Source organism: Podarcis erhardii, assembly GCF_964252035.2.
Source record: "Podarcis erhardii genome assembly, chromosome: 5".
Taxonomy (NCBI): Eukaryota; Metazoa; Chordata; class Lepidosauria; order Squamata; family Lacertidae; genus Podarcis; species Podarcis erhardii.
In genome coordinates, this window is record NC_138509.1 from 75,140,549 (window position 1) to 75,154,840 (window position 14,292).

General features: G+C 38.7%; 1 protein-coding gene across 2 annotated transcripts in view; it reads right to left on the reverse strand.

Annotated features, from left to right (window-relative positions):
- PLOD2 (procollagen-lysine,2-oxoglutarate 5-dioxygenase 2) overlaps nt 1-14,292 on the reverse strand; it is a 65,389-nt gene that overhangs the window by 13,985 nt on the left and 37,112 nt on the right. For both annotated transcript variants that reach the window (XM_081862385.1, XM_081862384.1), the window contains exons 4-11: nt 12,625-12,788; nt 10,990-11,102; nt 9,584-9,647; nt 7,913-8,010; nt 7,545-7,646; nt 6,254-6,379; nt 3,158-3,279; nt 766-870 (exon numbers count right to left, since the gene is read on the reverse strand). In XM_081862385.1, the coding sequence (XP_081718511.1) occupies nt 766-870; nt 3,158-3,279; nt 6,254-6,379; nt 7,545-7,646; nt 7,913-8,010; nt 9,584-9,647; nt 10,990-11,102; nt 12,625-12,788 (894 nt within the window). The remainder of the gene's footprint in view (nt 1-765; nt 871-3,157; nt 3,280-6,253; nt 6,380-7,544; nt 7,647-7,912; nt 8,011-9,583; nt 9,648-10,989; nt 11,103-12,624; nt 12,789-14,292) is intronic.

Consider the following 14,292-nt stretch of genomic DNA (forward strand, 5'->3'; position numbering starts at 1 on the left):
GATTTTTTTTAAAAAGACTGGGAACCTTTTATTATGTATTTACAGTTAATGTAAAGATATGGACTCACTAGCAGGGTTTGATTAAACAGTAAGAAAATAAGATCAACGGTTAAGTAAGGACAACATGGAATGAAATTGACTGTAAGATGTAATCATGAAAGAAAATTTGGTATAAAACTGATAAGAAAATACAAGTATTAAGGTGTAAGATTATAAAAATAAGTTAATAAATACTCAGAAGTAGTAAATATTTAAAGAACCAGAAGGGGAAGTTGAGGGAAGTCACGGGGAGGGGGGGGGATTTCTTTTTCTTTTATATGACAAATGTTATATTGTGTTGTTTGATTGAATATAAAACTGTAAAAATCCAATAAAAAATATTATTATTATTATTATTATTATTATTTTAAAAAAGAGCCCCCCTAAGTCATAATGGAAGGCAAGTCTGCACATAAAGGAGTGCATTAATATTCTCCTCTGCCCAGACATAATGGGCAATATCCAGTGATGTAGAAGTAATTTTCCTCTCCTCCCCCACTGCAGCTCTCCACAGTTTTTAGGTACAGAGATAGGAACGGGAAACACCGCTGTGCAAATGGAAATCTACTCTACCGGCAGATGAGCACCACTGGATGCCATCCGGTATATCTTCTTTCATGAGAAATCTATTTCAAGGAATTACTAAACAAACCTGTAGTAGTCACTGAAACCAATAAAAGAACCTAGAATTGATAAGTTCCCCAACCCCTCCTGCCATAAGCGTACCGATTCTGTTCTATCAAGAGTTTTAAAGTCCTGGGGTTCGTTAAAACAACATCTGCATCTATGCTGAAATAATAGTTGCATCCTTCATTCTGCCGACAGATGTCCCTTGAAAAGGAAGAGACACACAAGGCATTAGCATTGCAAACATGTTCCATTCCAAAGAGATGATAATAGTTTTAAGCATACAGCTGCAGTGTGCATTTAAGAAGTTCCTTTGCTTAATAGCTACCTGAATTGGCAATTCGACCCCTGAAACAAGTCTACTTAAAGCAACTGTTAGTAGTTGAAAGTAATAGGTTTTATGGCTAATAATACAATCTGGGTTTCGCTTGATTTATCTATCCACCAGAAGGAAGTTTTTCAAACTATCAGTTTCACTCTTTGCACAGATGTCTTGGATTTTTGAAGGTGATGTTACTACCAATTTGGGGAAATTTGTCCATCTTCTGGAAGATTTGCATAGTGAAATTCTTCTATTTCTCCCAGACTTGGAGAGCTATATTCCCAATATTTTCAAAACCCCAGATATTTTCTAAATTCACATTCACTGTCATTAACTTGTCCCTTCCTAGTAAATGAAAAAATTCATTCTTAATAACAATGCCATCAATTAATACAACTGTACACCTATTTGTTGAAAATTAAATCTGACAATACAATAGCAATTTACGGATACCTATTTACCATACCTATTCCTGAATGCAAATATAAATTACATATTAATACAACCATTGTCCTCTATGTACAACTCTAATTTCTGATCACAATATTATCCCCCATGTGACAGACAGGTAGGTAAGTGGTAAACATAACCCTAGTTTATTGTTTTACTATTGGACTGGAGCCTCACTCAATAGCTCAGTTGGGAGAGCATGAGACTCTTAATCCCAGAGTCATGGGCTTGAGCCCCAATAGATGACCCTATTGCAGTTAAGGTGTGGATGTTAACAAAATACTGACGTAGATAGTTGGCTGGTTTAATACCAGGGAATTCTGTTGGAAAATAAAATGTGATATTAAACGGCTGTGCTGCACTGTTAAAGTAAATGGCCAATCCAGTGCACATGCATGTGCGCGAGAGACAAAGAGATGTGATACCGGGATCTGGTTATAAAAGCTATGGAACATAGATCATTTTGAAGGCTATGAACATTCTCGTTCCCAGAACTTTCATAATTTATAACAGCTGGATCTCCCCCCCCCCCCGTGGTGCAACCTTTCAATGAAAGAGGAACCAGCTGTATGTTATCATCCCAAACATATGTTGCAGGTCATACAATGATGAGGGAGCTATTCTGTTCAGTGGAAAGGTTGTTTGAGAGTGAAAGCCACATAGATTTTTTTTCTAGGACGCAGCCCCACTCCACAGCAAAAAGACACTCTGTTGAGACCTGGCAGCGTCCACCTCTGCTAGAATTGCAACTAGCTTTTCACGTCCCAGAGGCAAGTGTCTGGGCCTTGGGAGAGGCAGTGAGAATTCACAGGATCAAGGTGTGCAGGCCAGTGAATGCTTGGAAAGAAGAAAACCACAGCTCAGAAGCATGATAACAGGTGCCTTACTTATGAACATCTGATCAGGGCAGCCCACATAACACTGTTAGAGATGGGTAGAGATTGGAGAGAGTAGTTTGGGGAGGGGGGTTGGTGGTGCGGACCAGTTCTGGACCAGTTTCCCTAGAGCAGGCAACCCCAAACTCAGCCCTCCAGCTGCTTTGGGACTACAACTCCCATCATCCCTAGCTAACAGGACCAGTGGTCAGGGATGATGGGAATTGTAGTCCCAAAACAGCTGGAGGGCCGAGTTTGGGGATGCCTGCCCTAGAGGCAAACAGCTGGTGCCTATGTTGTTAGCTTCTTGGTGCCAGATCAAGACAGTTTTATCACTCTGAACTCCTAATAGATGATTTATTTTATACCTGCTGTCTCCCTATTTTTATTGCTAGTCTTCCTGCTTTTAAAATGTCTTTTACAATTGCTTTATTACTATTACTATTTTGCATTACTTGAATGTAAATGCTAGAAGTTGAATTTTAAAAGAAGTTAGCCAACCTTCTTAAAAAAACAACACCTAAAAATAAAATAATGATCTTAACAGAGAAGCCGATGAATAATCTACAACATCTGCTGAGTTTCAACATGAACTATTAGTCTCAGCACTCTAAAAACATATGTTGGAAGTCTCAATGATGGATCATTAAATCTTTGCCAACAAGCAACAGCCCAACACTAAAGCAGCAGGAATTGCTCATAAACACAATACATTGTTGGGGCCACTGCATCAATGATTTGGTTGTGTGTTCATTTTAATTAGACATCTTCCCATCTAAATCTACACATTTCATTCCTGTCCATATATAGATCTGAGGAGATAAATTGTTAAAAATAAAATTACATTCCCATGTTCCTGGCATCAGCTTGACTCAGATATTCTTCAGGCCCCACAATTTGTATCGTTTTGAACATGTGCTTGGCTTTTTCCCAAAATGTCTTGATATGTCTTTCATGGTGAACTTCCTGAGAAGGTAATGAAATAATTAATAAAAGAGAAATCGGTAATACCGTGTAAAAATTAAACATGCAACAGAGCAGTCCAGTACTAGCCTGTGGTACAAGTTCTCCATAGAGGTGTAGCAGGTGCCTTCACTATACCTCCACAGAAGGGCATCCTTGACCTACAGACATTTGTTTCAAGGTCCAAAGTAAGGCTAGTTGCATAGACTTGCTTCGGACACTGAAACAGATGCACACAGATTGGTGGTGGAGCCCCAGGCAGGAATGCCTCCCCTCCCAATACACATGCTTGCTTCCACCAGGGACACCAGAAATCAGGAATAGTAAGAGAAAGAGACCCAGAGGAGAGGAAGATATACCGTATTTTTCCGTGTATAAGACGCCCCCTATTTTGGGGGACCCCAAATTAAGAAAACACCCCTCAGCACTACCCATGTATAAGACAAGCCCCAATTTCAAACCTAACTTTTTGGTTAAAAAAAAAAAACACCTAGTCTTATACATGAAGAAATACGGTATTTTGTTTAGCAAGCAAAAAAAGAATCAGAAGAACACACAGACCAGCGACAGGAAAATACCAGACCTGAAAAAAGAAGGTGCTAGAGGAAATAACATTTTAAAATACTTTGTTTTAGCTGCAACAACTAAATCTCTGACAAGTGGTTTTATATAGTTACTCATTTTTATAATGATGGCGAAAAAATAAGAAGAGCAACAATCATTCTAAAAAGTCAGTCCACCTTTACAGAGTTCCTCTTTAAATATTATTTCGCCTCAAATAGGTTCCACTTTGAACTTGGATGTTAGCACTTACTAAAAATATTATGATAATCAGCAGGAACCGTCACAGTAAAAAATAACACTGGAAATTTAGCAGCAGAATAAACAAGCCCAAGATCAACTACTATTTTAGGTCACTCCTGCTATTTTACAGATGTGTTAACTCCTTAGGCTACAATCCTATAACAGCTCAACCTGGGTGTATGCCCCATTGAACACAATAGGAGTAAATCTAAGTAGACATGCATAACATTAAGCTGTTAATATATTGGATTTTCTTATTCTTAAAAGAAGGTGGGTGGAAATGGAAGGTTGTAGCCAGTTTTTGTTAATTAATGTAGAATATATGGTTGTGATCTTTTGCCCATGGCATTACCTTCTATACTATAGAGTGACACTACATATTAAATATTCCCTAACTGGGATTTATTATTCCTAGAGAGATCTTATCTTTTTACACATCAATCAGAATAGTTAAAAAGTGATAAATGGCTGGACCCATTGCTTGTGAAAATTCAGTTTCATTGGATAAGCTCTAAAATCTAGGGGGTTTTTTTGGGGGGGGGTGTAAAACTATTTCAGTACCTTCCCTGAACCACTAAATCCATACTAGCTAGCCAATAAAAAATATGTGAAATTGTGCCAGGCATAAATTTATAAAACTGTTTGTATTCAGTTTTGTGACTCTATTTGAGTTGCAAGCCTCAGTATATATAGAATTGTTTGCATTTGTAAAAATGAATAGCAACGGTTCTCCATAATTCATTATTTGCTCATGAATAAATTGGGATGTAACCTAAGCAAGGTCTTTCATTGGACCAACCTTTTTTTAGGTGTGGGAGCACGCAAACATCAATTCCACAGAACTAACTGCTCATCAGGGTGTGGTGGTGGACATTGCTGAGGTCAACCCTAGGTAAGTGTGCTGTTGCCGGGTGGATAAACTGCCCCAGGGTGGGTGCAGGTGCCAGAAGTCATCAGATATGAGTATCCAGCCATACACTTGAATGGTGCAGCTGCAGCAACCCATTTCTCTACTTCTCAGCAATTATAAAGTTAAGAGAATTCTTCTCCCTCTCTATTGCCATGCAGTTGCCACCAGATATCGCATTGTGAACTGCCTCACCAGTCATTGCTTGCTCCCCTCTGAATATTGATTACCCTAAACTTATCCGGACAAAATAAGCAAAAAATGTAAAATACACCTGTTGGATCAGGCCAGTGGCCTATCTCGCCTGCCATCCTGTTCTCTCAGTAGATGTCTGAGGGCACCTGCTAGCAGGATCTGAACAAAAGATCATTCTCCCCTCCTGTAGTCTCCAACAACTGGTATTCAGAGGCAGTGGCCTGAGCTGTGTATACTTTCTATGAGGAATAGGTGACAGTGAAGTTAAATGGAAGGGATAAGCAAGAGATGAGGAACCTTTTAAACCCATTGGGCAAAGATCCTTGTCTTCTACTGAAAACATTTAGAAATGGACTTCAAAGTGAAGGTCGTGCCTTTACCTCCTTCCCATTGGACATCAAGGGTTGAAGAGGTGGGCGTGGTTTATGGGAAATGGCCTCATGGGAAATTAGGCCTGTGGGCCATTGGTTCCCCATCCATGGTATAAAAAGAAGGGGGCAGCAGAGAGAGAAAGAAAGAGGGAAACTTTCAGATCTGAAGGTATACTGGAAAATAAACTGGAGAAAAGCATCTAGAGGCCACACAAGGAGCAGTCCAAATAAAATGCTATTTCACAAGTGAGGAGCTATACCCCCAACACACACCAACATTCCTCCCTCTGATTATACTTATTGATGCCAAAACACAGGAGCTTTAACAGCTGCCCTTAAAAATTATTTGGAGGAGCTATTTAATATTTATTGGTAGATGGTGTAATTCCACCACTTTCAAAAACCAAAAGAACAAGTAGTTTAAGTCATGGTGGCATAGCTGCATGTCTTATAAACAGTACTGAACTGAGGAAGAATGGAGATGTTAACATGCTTTTGATGAAATTTTATTCTGAACATGTGTGCATGTACATACATGTATGTATGTGTATACATATATGTACACACACATTATTGTTCTGTAATAAGAGATCCATTTAAATGTTTAAGAACTTAACTTTGTTGTCAATCTACATAACTAGACCAACTTCATTAACTAATTTACAAATGTAACTGTTCAATTACCACCTAAAGTACTTACATTATTGTGAATGAAGAGGGTAATTTTTTCCTTTGCATAGTCCAGAGTCAACAATCTGTCTAGAAACTTAGGCAGGAAAGGAGTTGGTTGTTCAATGAAAACACCAATTGTTACTGTTGGAATCTCCTTTTAAAAAAAAAAGTGCACAAAAATAAAAGAAAACCACGAAAAGCTTTTACTTTAAAATTTAAAACAGTATGAACAATCTTACATTTAACCCAAATGATCCATATTATATATCTTGGGAAATCACCTCCAGTTTTACACAAGTTATAACTCTGAATACACTTTTAATTGCTGTTTTGAGATGCTAATAGCTGAAATGAAATGATACAATAAGAATCCATGAAATTCCTCCTGAAATAAGTGAGCAAAATGCTGTCTGAGAAATTAGTAAGTTTTATGCTGCATTCCTATAAGCATATTCCTGAAAACAAGCAGATATTCTACCACTGAGCTATGACCCTTCTCAGGCTGTATATAAGTGTATTAATGATGTAATCAGAATATATAATAACTAAGGGGTAGAGTGTGAAGGATGGGGTGGGAAAACTCACTGAGAATTTGGAACAATGGAAATAGTTTCCTGGAGTTCTAAAGTTCTTATGGGATCAGGTTTTTTTCCTGAAGACTATGGTAGCCTGCCAATGTAGCTGACCCAGATGGCATTCAGGCGTTATCTTACCCCTGACACTGATGGAAGAACTGCTGCCAGAAATTACAGTGGACTGCAAATGCATAGCCAATAAGCTTAACAATCCAATTAGCCAGTAAGAATCCTGACGGTTGCATATGTAGTGTAAGATTTGATGATGTCTATGAAATGTCAGCTAGAAGTTGTTTCTCTTTGAGTGAGTGCAAAAAAGCTTTGTCAGCTATTTCCCCCCAAAAATGATACTTTGAATCATGACTAGCTGTCAGTGCCAGGAAAAACATTTTGTATATTATCTGAATCAATGAAGACCAAGAATGTACTGTAACCTGCACAAACATGTGCCAAAAAGACAAAAAAAATATGTTTCTACCACTGTACCAGACACTTTATATAAACATCTGGAAACTGTGAAGCATTAAGTGATTCAGACCAAAACTAAATATGGGCATGAAGGGCCTGGAAGAAAGCTGTGAAGATGAGGGAAAGGTAGGTGGTAGCAGGATGGGAAGGGTTGATAAAAGCAAGGAGGGAGAAGCTGGAGCAACAGTCCAGGTGCACAAGGAGATAGACAATGCCATGACGATCAATATGTAGCTCAGCATTGAAAGAATTCAGCTGCATGCAACAGATACTTACCTCAAGTGTGGCGAAGTCTAATAAATCTGTATCACAGGCACCACATCCAGTTTCACGGGTCCAGCCATTAGGGATATAATTTCCAAAGTAATTGAGATTAAGCTACAATTGGGAGGTGGGGGGAAAAACAGCCCTAATTAATTTGGCAGTATAATAAAATCTTGTTTCTGTACCTTTCAATTAAAGGCCAGTTCCACAAGGCTCTGCTGTCGTGCTAACTCAACTTAAATGAGTGGAAACCAGGGGTGAAACAGAATGTGATAATTCTACCCTACTGCCACTGTCAACTAATCCTCAGTAGGCTGCTAGTATCCCAGTATCATTAAATAAATAAAAAACTTAGCTGAAACAAAGTCACCGTCACTCACTTTGGTTGGGCCGTTTCCATGGAGAGTGACTGGCAAAGTGTCATACAGTGAATTTCTCGCTCTGGCTCTTCCATCTTCAAATTTCAGGAGCACTTCATCTGCAGCCCACCAGGAAGTTAAAGATACATCATCTGTAGTTTACCCAAACAAGACTCTCACAGCATTCTTTGCCTTTGCGTGTCGAGGTCCCCAGGGCCACCCCAATAACTCACACATCACACAGAATTTTTTGTTTAAGATTTTTGGCATAATTTTGGCCACAACTTTATTGAAATTGAAATACAAATTTGTGAGTGGTTGCTTAGGCATTGGTTGTGACTATCTGCCCCCACCATGGGGGACAGACTGACATTCCGCACGATGCGAAAGTCAGAATAGGGGAATACACTTGGGGGTTGCGCGGAGCAGGCAACCTGCCCTCACCCCAAATGCAACCAGGAGCTCATTGCTATGGCCCGAGCCCCCTTGACAGAGTGGACAAGCAATAGCTAGCCCCCGATTCCTTTGACGGAATCCCTTGCAGCAGCAGCATTAGAGGGGCAGGCACTCAACCTACCAAGGGCAGGCACTCAACCACTTCCCCTCAACCAACCAAACCATAAACCAGTGCCTAACCACAACCTTACAAGTTGTGATGATTTGCTACACAGTAGGCAAAAACCAAATGGCCCCAGCCAATCAGCCAGATGGACAAAATTCCTACTAGGCCCCTGCCCCAAGAGCAGACGACCCCATGACAGGCATAGCAAGATCAAAGCGAACAACTGTAATTCTAGGGAGGGGGGGATGGGCAATCCAATGCACGGTCGAAAAGAGGAAGCCCTAGCCTCGTGCAAGGAGTTTTAGCATTTCTGGCTGTCAATCAACAAATGGCAACATTAACTTCTTCCCAACAACAAGGGAAGCCCCAATCGCATCAGTGGCCAACGAACAATTAGCCCGCCCCCCAACTTTGGAGTGTCCTGGCGGCCCCCACCACAACACGTGCTCTCCATGAAGGAGAACACGCTTTCCCTGAGCATCCATTTTTTTTTAAAAAAAGATCTCCATATTTCCTGTCATTTCAGCCTACGATCCGCAGGCTGTTAATTTCTACGTTCACTAGGAACATTTCCAGTTGCCAAATAAGGACCACAATATTTTGTTTGTTTGTTTTAAATATCATTATTATTCCTATCCCAAGATCATATTTATGACAATGGGACCTCCTGCTTCCTCAGAGGAACTGGGTGACTATTTCCCAACACTTGTTGTAAGTCAGGGCCTGTCCAGATACAATCTTTCCCCCTCAGGGCTGTTCTGGAAACAGTGGAGGCAGACTTTCTTCTGCCACCTCTCTCCCTCTCCTTTGCCTACTTCTATTGTGGGGAGAAAAAAGCTGGGATATCTTTCTAGGTTTTATTTTTCTGGGATGAGGAGTGATCCAATGTTCAAATAACTACATGATCTTCCAGTTGGTCAGTCAGTTCTCCCACTGGGAAGCCAATGAAAGACTACATAAGCCAGGAGGCCTGTAACCAATCTCCACTTGATGTTACTTCCATATGAAGTATAAATGTACAGAAAGCCCCTTGGATGTATTGTATTATATAATAGGTAATGCAGAAATGGCAAGAAAGAAATCTGAGAGGCATATCCTTCATCACTCAATAGACACTTCAGAATACATACCAACTGCTCCATTGAGAGTCTGGAAAATGTTGCACTTGTGATCCAACGTGATATTAATGTGTTCCTAAAATGTAAGTATATAAAATATGCTAAATGAGGCATTATAAAATCAAGGGCAGTACAGTGGTACCTCGGGTTAAGTACTTAATTCATTCTGGAGGTCCGTACTTAACCTGAAACTGTTCTTAACCTGAAGCACCACTTTAGCTAATGGGGCTTCCTGCTGCTGCCATGCCGCCAGAGCACAATTTCTGTTCTCATCCTGAAGCAAAGTTCTTAACCTGAAGCAATATTTCTGGGTTAACGGTGTCTGTAACCTGAAGCGTATGTAACCCGAGGTACCACTCTACAAACAGAATTCTAACCATCTTGACAAATGTAAACTATCTGCAAACATGACTGGATGTTTTCGCTGACAATTCATTTTAATATCCTTAATTCTTATGCCAGATGTTTCCCAATCCCTCATATATCTTTATAGTTCAGCGTGTCATACAGATCTGTCCCTCGTCAAGAACATACAATTCATTTAGCCAACGGTTTCTATCATCCTACAAACAAAGGCTTGCTTTCTGTTTTGTAAGCCAAGCAAATTAAGTTCATGACTTCTCAAAGAATGATGAGTCAGCGGTATAGGAGAAGAGCTGCCAATTGACACTAATACATTAACAGCTTGAAATAAAGAAAATTTGGAAATATACCAGGATATATACAGAACAATTTGAGTGACTTCAGATGTTGCTGCTATACATATTGACTTTCTTGTTTGTGCCTTGCTTTGAAAAAAGAGAATGAGCAGCAAACCATGTTCTTCAAAGGGACCACTGCAATAGAATTCTCACCCAAAGATCTGCTAAAATCTCCACTAAAATCAATACAACACCCATGTAATACTGGAATTGTGCAGGAGTTTATTTCCTGGGTGTCCAAAAGTCCTTAGGCAGACTACCTCTAATTTAGGCGGATGACAGCATGAAACTAAACACATCGAACCTACAACAAAATGTTACAGTGAGGGGTGTTCTTGTCCAGGTTCCTATTGACCAGGTCCTTTTCTAGAATACTCCCATATGCAAACCCCCCCCACACACACACACATAATCTGCCAGCATTCCACCTGGCCACTGAACATGCACAGTCATCATTGGAAAAAAGAATTCCCTCCCAATGAAAAATCTCGAAATTTTGGGGTTCCAAAATTTTCCAAAACCCTGCATGCAAACCCTCTTGTTTGTAGATGCCATTTGAACTAATATAGGATAATTATAGAAGATAGAATCATTCTTTCAAGTGACCTAAACATAGCCAGAATTTTAGCTTGGTTCATCACTCATTTTTCACAATTTTGTGCAAAGCTGATGTACTCCAGGAGTCATAAAAATGATTCATAAAGTGGTTCAACATACCCTCTTTAATTGGTCGATATAGATTTTTGTATAAAAAAGCTGATCGTCATCGTTATCTTGGAGGTTCCATTGTTGCACAATACTGTTTACAGCTGGAGAATATCCAATAAATCCTGAAAGAGACCATAGATTGAACTAAATAAAGACATCACTGTTTCCACTTGAAAATGAGCTGCCTGCACCGAACATCTAACTTCAGGAAGTCTCAGTAGATGAAACTAGATAAAGTTTTCCCATCCATTTAGGACCAGAGACTTGTCTTAGTACAATTTCCCTGAATCTCTGTGCAAGTAAAATCCTCAATGATACACTGGGCAATAGATATCAGTTATAATATAGACATGGAAGCATGGGAACAATTGTGGAATATGGATATAAAATTTACAGCACGTAAATGATATAAAAATGATATAACATTGGGTATCTAACACTGAGTAACGTAACAAAAATGTATAAATCTAAATCGAACAAGTGTTGGAAATGTAAAGAGAAAGAAGGTTCTTTTTATCATATGTGATGGTCTTGTAGTAAGATTAAATCATACTGGGAAATGATATATAATGAATTGAAAAGGATGTTCAAAATAACCTTTGGAAAAAAAACAGAAGCTTTCCTTTTGGGAACTATAGAGACAGAACTACCTAAATATATGTATGCTACCATACTATATGTATGCTACTACAGCGGCAAGAATGCTACTTGCCCCAAAATGAAAAGAAGCAGAAGTCCCAAAGGGAAGAATGCATACAAAAACGTATGGAATATGCAGAAATGGCAAAAATTACAGGAAGAATAAGAAATCAAGATAACAAACTTTTAATAAAAGAATGGAAATGGTTTATTGAATATTTATAGATAATTTGCAAACAGATAAAAACATTGGCAGGATTATTGTAATAACCTGTAGTTTCATAAGAGTATCTATTTAAAGTAGATAATCAAATGAGCAAATTAAATGAAGTTGGATATGCAGAAGATATTAAAAAATAAATTTAAGGAACTGCAGAAAGAGAGGGAAGGAAGTCAAACTTTGAAATGTTAAAATGATTATAAAATTAATGAAATATATAAATTTGAAAATATAAGTAAATTAAAAAGAAGAAGAAGAAGAAGTGGTGTGGAATCTGTGGTCTTCCAGGTAATGTTAGGCTCCAACTCCCATAATCTCCAGCCAGCATGTCCCATGGAGTCAGGAGTGATGTGAGTTCTAGTCCAACATGACGTGGAGAGCTTTAAGAATGGCATCAAAGTGTGAGAGTATGTCAGAGTTCATTAGCTGCTAGATAAGTCCTGCCCCGGATAAATAGAAAACATCTAGTTTTCAGAGTGGGTGGATATCTGGAATATAGAATCACAGAGCTGTAGAGCTGGAAGGGACCACGGGGATAATCTAGTCCAACTTCCTGCAATGCAGGAATCTTTTTGCCCAATGTGGGACTCAAACTCATGACCTGCAGTCTCATGCTCTACCAACTGAACTCTGGGCTGGCCACCTGCCACAGACTCTCCAGAAGCAGAAGGAACACCATCAGCACTAAAGAAGATGTTTTGTCAACTGTTTTTGACGTTTCATTATGATCAAGCATTAAATAAATATTGTGAAATAAATCAAACAGTTTTTATGAAACTACCTACCTCCTGCATTAAGGTACCGTTTTCCACTGCGAACAACAGGGTACTTGTCTGCTAGTCGTTTATCAGGCCATATCAATCCATCTGCTGCAAACACTACCTTGTGATTAGCTTGCTGGAACTTCTTTAACAACTCTTCAGGTCCCCCAGCAAATATAACATCATAGCTGAAGTTTGGAGGGATAAAAAGATGAGCATTAAGGGCATTTCTAGGCTTAACATATTCAAAACAGGAGTGAGTGAGTGTGTATATATATACACACACACACAGAGAGAGAGAGAGACTTAGAATAAATCTCATTTTCAAAAAGTTATTTCATGTGCATATTTTATTATTTAGAAAAGATGATTCATGCAACCTCAAAGAGATGCATACAATTCATTTACTCCGAAAATCTGGCTAATTGTCACCATACCATTCACTTGGGCTGCATTCATACTGCAGTTTATTCCATTTTCTTGACATGTTATTTTGTGCATTATATTTGAGCTTTTCACACAACATAAAATGTACTTCCAGAAAACTAATTTTCTCGTCATGTATCACTTCCCAGAATACCCTCACTGGATGCCCTTTTTTCAGCTCTTCCTTTCATCACCACACAACAAAACCAGTTTGCTTCGACTTACATAGGGCACACTGAAGTATGCAAATCTAGTTTGCTGCAGTGAGCACCGATGAGCCTCCACAAGAAGCAACATATTGGGATATAAATAATAAAATTATTATTGCTACTACTACCTATACACTACACCAGGAATAGCCAATGTGGTGCTCTCTCTCTCTCTCAATCCTTGCCAGCTTCACCAATAGTCAGGGTCCTTGGAAGTTGTAGCACAACAACATGTAGAGAACACCAGCTGTTTGTCTATACCCTAAAAAGTAACAGCCAACTATTACCTCAGTCCTCTAGATGAGGTTTAGGACAACCACAGGGACAGCTAGAAAGAACCAATTAGAAGCCATTTTTCTTCTTCTAAGTTTGTTTTAAATCAAGTGAGCTTTGTACTCTAGAAACTGGTTTCTATTCAAAAGATATGGTGAAGTGGAAAAAGAAAAATAGGCCAAATTATCTGTGTTCTCCACACCTGTACTTGACATAGTAGGAGTCCTAAGAAACATTTGTGATCTTGTCTCAGAAACAGTAAGGGTTTTTATTATTATTATTTTAAAACATTCGTTTTCTTGTAAGAATGCCTTGTAAATCTAGAAGGCGGCAATAGGCAGCTGCAACAAATTTAGGAGAGCCATCCCTGTGTGCCTCTTTCCAAATTTTATGAAGGAACTTTTAAGAACCGATAAGCAAAATCATTCTAACAGAATGTTCTTTCACAGTCATTTTATTTTTTTTTAATAAATATTTATTAAAGTTTTTAAATATAAATGCACAAATAATAAACAATCTTACTTCTATCACAGACATAATTTCATCACTTCTTTGGACTCCCTCGCGTCTCCCGCTCCCATTTACATCGTTAAAAGTTTTTTCCAAACAAATTATCACCTTGTTTACAATCTCATGTCCACTCATTCAAATATAATCTAGCACTTCTTCCAAAAAATTTTATATTTTCTTTAGTCTCACTTATCATCAAATTTCAAATCTAATTTAGTGGTGGCCATTTTTTTATAATCTAGCATCCTTCTTAACATTCAACCAAATTACAATG